The 7,145-nt window shown below is 32.5% G+C and overlaps 1 protein-coding gene across 1 annotated transcript; it reads left to right on the top strand.

Moving 5' to 3' along the window:
• The first annotated feature begins 5,030 nt into the window (after positions 1-5,030).
• LOC132716978 (uncharacterized) lies at positions 5,031-5,570 on the top strand. The gene has a single exon (XM_060700324.1). It carries the CDS (start codon positions 5,031-5,033, stop codon positions 5,568-5,570), a length of 540 nt encoding a protein of 179 aa, XP_060556307.1.
• Positions 5,571-7,145: the final 1,575 nt, after the last annotated feature.

Below are 7,145 nucleotides of genomic sequence, written 5' to 3'. Positions count from 1 at the left end.
GGCGTAAAGCACGTCGAAATCCGGTATTCACCATGAGAAAATGAAAATATCACAATTAATAATGTTTTTGAATAGTAACAGACACAAAACACGGTACTTAAACGTTTAGACGAACGCAGACGCACGCTAAACGTTTCTGGGGATATCAAACGCACGCTTTCAAACGCACGATAAACGAAAAACGATACACGAAAAACGATAAACGTTTAACGCTTGTAAACGATGCACGCTTGAGAAAGCGTTTCAGCAAACGCACGTTGCACGATACACGCACGCACGTTACACGAAAAACGGACGCACGAAAAACGCTATTTTTGACAACCGAAACGTTCACCCTACTGTATATATATACATTTGATTGCACCCTGGAGTGCTTTTTCGCGTATAAAAAAATTTTTGTTGAATAGTCAAAACGAAAACATCCGTTTTCATCGTAAGTTATTGCAATATGAATAAGTATGTGTCAAACTGGAACATGCAGACAATTAAAGCATGCAACACAGGATTATTAAAGACATTTAATCAGTGAAACATTACAGATATGCTGGACAGGTATATAACATATCATCGTTATTTTGTAAATGCACTTTGTCAAAAAATATGTAATGGAAATTCTGGATAAAGAAGGACCAGACTTTATATATCATAACCGTATGAATGGGTTCATATGGCAAAACCGTTCACCGTTTTCTCTGAAAAATTACCATATGTGTACCGACTGAATATCAAACAGTGAAGACCATGATCAGACAGTATGGATGTGCCGGCCCAACATCGGCTGCACTAATGTCATGTGTAGATAAAGTTGCTACCAGAAGGTTAACAGGTAAAATTGCTATAAACAATTGATAACAATTTCGTATTTTACTTAAATCCGTACAACTATTAGAAAAAACACACAAACATCATGGTTTATAAACATTGGCCCAGTTGTTCCAAATTTTTGTTCAATATTTAACAAATAAATCATTGTTAAATAAACACATTAATGTTAATATATGCGTTAAATTTTGTTGTTATGCAATTATGTTGTTCAAACATTGTTAACGTTAACGTGTTGTTAATTATTTTGTTAAATATCTTTGTTAAATATCAATTATTCAGAAAAAAATAGCATTATTTTTTTGTTAAAACAGCCATTTTTAACAATTACAACCGTTGGGACATCATTCTCAATCATAACAAAATTTTAAACAATTTACACAGGAATTTAAGAAAGTCCCATTTACTATCAATAGCCTCAATGTGGTATAAGAACAAATTAATTTTCATAAAAATCTGAATCTGTTGAAGTGTGATACTGATAAACAAGTTTTAAAGTAATCAGTATTAAGATTATCTTATAAATTCAACATAAACAAACAAACAAACATTAATTTATTCCTGTCTGTAATTAAATTGACTTTCTGTAACTTTACTAAACAAATAAAGTTACCTCATTCTACCTAATTTTGGATCATTAGAGTAACAAGCTGACAACATATTGTACTGCCAGTGTAAAACCATATATAGGGCTGATTTCCAAAATCTGACACCACTGGTTCGATACTGCTTTGTTTAAAAAGAACCCTCTACTATCAGTATCAGATTGGTTGGTTTTTAGTTTTTGTTTCTTTTGTCAGTTTAAATCTTCACTTTAAATATCTAATTAAAATCATTCAAACCAATGGCTCATATGTTTATTTGTATGTATTTTTGTCTGATGTCAGTTTCATGCCAAATAATAAATTGTAAAATGTGGTATTTCAGTGTGAAAATGGGTAGTTGCTATATTATAATTATATAAGTAATAAACTGCCATGATCATCTGGAAACATTATTTTCATTTTTTCAACAAATATGAGAGTGGATAAAATGTTATTTGAACCCTGGATTCAAACAGATACTTTACTATAAAGTTATATAAAGCTCGATGATTCACCATTTCATTATTTTCAATAAGGCCAAAAAATAAAAACAGTTGTCCCCTTTCCAACCCAAATAAAATAGGGTTTGGTATTTATGTAGGAAACTTTTTCTAATTTTCTTTTTTAAATGAGTGCATTAAAAGCAAGTTTTATTTCAAATTTAAATACATTTGACTTTAATTGTACCTTATTCAATGATATAAATGTTGACAGTAACAGGTCATCATGCATTATGTGTAAACAATGGAGTATTTGATAATTCTGAGATATTAATTGTACATTCCATAATTTTGATAATAATAATTTGGAAAGGAGGCAAATTCACTTTGTATTGTAGGTGGGAAGAACAAACAAAACACATTTCTAATTTATACAAGTCAGTAGTGATACTTATTAAATGTTAAAACGATAGTGCTGGTTTGGATTAAAATCTCTACCATGTAAATACATGTGAATGATGTCCAAATTAAGTTTTTAAAAGTTTCATCTACACAATTGTAAAATAACCATGCAAACCTGTCAAACAATAAAAACATATGTAGGAACTAATCAGTTATGATCTCAATACTTGTGTGTGGTAAAATTGAGCACTGCATTATATAGATAATTATAATAGAAAATTAAATTTAAATTGTATAAACTGGCATACTTATTGCTGAAATTTTGAGAGTAAATATGCTGAGTAAATGTTTGTATTTTGAACCTTATGCTATGTTATTGTTGCCTTCACTTTCTTCTAGCTGTGCATTATAGTAAACTGCAATTTATACTATTTGCTAAATATACCTCATTCATAATTGTTTGATAAATATACAAAAACACTAAACAATATTTTCTTCAGACATTTTAAGACATATATCTATTGAAATGAGAAAATAAGATATAATTATTTGAACAAGCCAGTCAGACTCAAATATACAAATCAGTTGTTAATACAATGTCAATCAATAACTTCATTAATAAGATAAGAAAATGTTAAGTTGAAGGTGTCTTTTGATTTAAGCTGGTGCCAGGGGGCGTGAGGGATGTTGCACGTATTCATTATCCCTCATGTACAGACTCAATCAAACCGAGTCTGCAATTCTTTTGTAAGTTTGTTGTGATTAATGCTTCCGAGGGATCACTTTGTTTCTAGATGATTGTTTTACTTCACAACAGCAGGTGACAAATGCTGTGTGGCAGCCTTAAAAAGTTGCCCCGTACTTCACTACAGTGTTGTTATATTTTCTGGTCCTTCGGGATCATTGATGCCAGCACTATTAAGTGTTGAGTATTGAGTACCGCTCAAGCCGGTGGTAGGGGGCGTGAGGGATGTTGCACGTATTCATTATCCCTCATGTACAAACTCAATCAAACCGAGTCTGCAATTATTTTTTAACTTTGTTGTGATTAATGCTTTCGAGGGATCGCTTTGTTTCCAGATTTTTTTAAATAAGATATACTATCACTCATGAGCTTTTGGAATTTTGTGAACAAGGTTTTATTTCTGTTAAAATGGGTATTTTTTATAAAATTCATGTCAAGGTTATGGGTCTTAATAAGGAATTATAACTATAATTTCAAGACACGAATGAAGCTTTGTTTCATATAATACACTCAACAGTTTTGAATATTGATGATGCATGCATAATTTTAACAATACATTGTTGTTACTTGTAAGTTGAGAAAATTCATAAATAAGTCAAAATCCATGCAATGTTTGAGGACCTTGATTAGTGAACTTCATGTATAATCCTTAAGACAAAAAAGTTCACAAACATTTAACAACGTGTCATTATTCAATAATATCGATGATAAAGCCATGTATTTGACGGTGACCTCCACATATGCTTATAACATAAGCATATGGAAGTAAAATTATTTGGGTAGTCTGACATTTAATTGACTCATCAATTTCCACAATGCAAAAATTAAACATGGCGTTATAGTGTAAGTTGTTAACTGTCAACAGCTATAATTATAAGTGTTAAAAAGTGTTTTAAAATGTAATTAATCATTCAGACTTGGCTTACATGTTTTCTAAGACCCAGTTTTAATATTTCACAAATGGATATATCCAACATTATGGATTAAACACTGATACAGATGCTAAAACGAGGAAAATATGCATGTGGGAATAGGTTGTAGCGTAAACACTGGAACATTTTAAAAAAATGAATTGCAAGCACTGTTTGTTTTATATGCAGGCTGGTTGGTTAATATTTATCAGACTAGAATGCATATTTAATGTATGGTACATTGTCAAATGCTTCACAAGATCTTGGAATAAAGGATCACATTAAGATCAAGTTCAGGTGGACTCTGCTGTACATCTACGTGTAAAATGCACATAATCACAAAAGTAAGCAGGATATATACTGGCATTTTACACAAAGAATATCAATGTTAAATAACTTTAAAAATATGTTTGCCCATATATAAACTGCACACTAGAAATAAATCACACTCAAGTCAGTCAAGGTATGCATAGTTCCATGAAGGTACTAAGGTACTGGTTAAATGACCAAACAACCAAAAATGACGTATCATATTTCATTAGTTTTCATTTTTATTAGTCTATGACCCAGCTGTATTTTGTGTTCTATTTTCATGTCGGATAAACAAAACTTGTCAAAATCTCAACGTAAGAAGCAGAAACGCGAGAAAAGGAAAGCTAGCGGGTCACCGGAATTTGAGAATGGCGTCCAATACACACCTGAACATGGCTCGGGAGCATTAGGCGTGACGAACTCACAGGATTATGTACAATCAGTTATGATGAATAGCAATACACCCGTTATGAATTTCAACAGTCAATATCCCCTCGGAATGCAAAACATCTCCGCTTGGACCGGCAGTGTTCCCTGCAACTCCACAGCCTGTACCCATGTGGGCGAACACTATGATGGAGGACTTAAAAAAACAATTAAAACAGTGCTTCCTAAAATAGACCAAATTGACCAATCTGTAAAAACAATCAGTGTAAAAATTACGGAGATGGAAACCAAACTTATAGCGTTAGAAGTAAAACATTGAACATGGAAACATCAGTTAAATTTGTGAGTGATGAGTTCGAGCTCCAAAAAGTGGATATAAAACGTTACAAAGAGGAACTACGGAGAGCGCAAAAAAAAATGTGTTGATATGGAACGGAAGCTCAGGGACTACGAGGAGAGAGAGGAGGTACATAATGATAAACTTTTAGAGCTAGAATCTAGATCCATGAGGGATAACCTTATTTTCTATGGGTTGCAGGAACCGGAAACGCCGAAGCTAGGGGAAACACCGGAAGTCGACGATTGTGAAAAACTAGTAAGACAACTACTGAAGGACAAACTAAACATTGATAGAACAAATATAGAATTTAACAGGATACACCGACTAGGCAGTAATCGTGCAAAAAAACCACGGCCAATTGTTGTTAATTTTCAGCGGTCGGCAGACAAAGAGGAAATCCGAATGAAATCCTACAAAGAGGACGTTAAGAAACTGCTAAATGATTCAAAGATGGGTATCGGGGTCCAAATGCCACAAGAATACCGTGATGCAAGACGAGCACTTTCAGACTCTGCGAAGGACGAAGCGAACCTTGGAAAGAACACCCGTATCGTGGGAAATAAACTATATGTTGACAATAAGTTAACCAAGAAATTTATTAATGGGAAAGTATTTATCTATGACTAGAGATGTCGTGAGAAAGACATTAAAATTCTGTCATGGAATGTACATGGACTAAGTAGGAAATTATCAGACCCGGAATTTATTAATCTTATAAAAAAATATGACATTATTTTCTTATCGGAAACATGGATAATCTAAAAATAAACCTGTTAATCTAAACATAAATGGATTTTATAGTGATCATTTATTTGGTAACAAATCGCGTAATGCCCATAGAGGCAGATATAGTGGTGGTATAAGTGTGTATTTTAAACAATTTCTAGGAAATAATATAAAAATAGTGGAAAAAAATCAAAATGGACTTATATGGGTAGAACTTGGTAAGAATCTTTTTGCATTCGAAGAAAAATGTTTTATATTTGTAATACGTATATTACTCCAAATAATCTTGTACTTGTTGACAATTATGATTTTGACTTTTTTGAAGCAATAGAAACTGGGTTAGAGAAGTATAAATTACAGGGTAAATGTCTAGTTACAGGTGATTTTAATAGTCGTACCTCTGATTTTTTCGGAAATATTAGATTATGACATGCATATTGATGCAGACGATATATTGTCGAATCACCCATGTATTCCTACGCGACACTCACGCGATAAGGTAATTGATAAAAATGGGAGGCGCTTGATTGAGCTATGCCAATCAACGTCATTCGTCATTGGTAACGGTAGATTACACGATGACCTTGGTACAGGTGAATTTACATACCATTCAATGAATGGATCGAGTGTAGTGGACTACTTGCTTTTAAATATTCATGATTTTGATTGCGTCACAGATTTTCAGGTTTTACAACCGAATGAATTTTCTGATCACTCGGGTATCTCGCTTAATATTCTAAGTAAACAGTCTGCCCAACCATTAAACGATGAATCTAAAACAGAAATCATATTAAAATGGGATGACGATAAAATAATAGAATTTAAACAATTATTATTGCAAGACGAAAATATATTCTCAAGACTTACAGATAGAGTTAAAAATAACGAGGATATAAATGAAGTGACGGATTTATTTGTAAATAGTTTAAAATCTTCGGCGCAAATGATATTTGGTAAAGAGCGGGCCATTTTTAAGTCAAAAACTCGCGAATGCACGTCTAGAAAAAAACCGTGGTTTGATACAATTTGCTATAATACAAGATTAGAGTTTAAGAGAACTAGGAACTTATTTTTAAAAGATAAAACCAATGATAACCTAAGACAACAATATTTACGTTCAAAAAATATGTATAATCAAACGATAAGAAAAAGTAAAAAAATATATAAATTGGGCGAAGCTAAAACGCTTACGAAATTAAGTAAGTCGCAACCGCGCAAATTCTGGAAAAGGGTTAAGAAACAATACGCAAAAAATCCTGTTCATGCTAATGATTTAAATATTTCTGATTTATTTAGTCATTTTAAGAATTTATATAGCGTGGAAACGAATGACAGAGATCAAGTTACGAATCCAATGTTAATAACAGATGACGATTTGGATAGCGCTATATCAATCTCGGAAATAAAAGAGGCAGTTTTTTCCCAAAATAATAATAAAAGCGCTGGGGCGGATTCTGTTATTGCGGAGATCTATAA

The sequence above is a fragment of the Ruditapes philippinarum genome, unplaced genomic scaffold, assembly GCF_026571515.1.
Source record: "Ruditapes philippinarum isolate M1 unplaced genomic scaffold, ASM2657151v2 ctg10637_1_1_1_1, whole genome shotgun sequence".
Classification (NCBI taxonomy): Eukaryota; Metazoa; Mollusca; class Bivalvia; order Venerida; family Veneridae; genus Ruditapes; species Ruditapes philippinarum.
The sequence above is the reverse complement of the archived record's forward strand: the minus strand, read 5'-3'. Positions and strand labels throughout refer to the sequence as shown.

Bases quoted from the DNA above. Each gene is read 5' to 3' on its own strand.
- LOC132716978 (XM_060700324.1), top strand. From the start codon at position 5,031: ATGGAACGGAAGCTCAGGGACTACGAGGAGAGAGAGGAGGTACATAAT.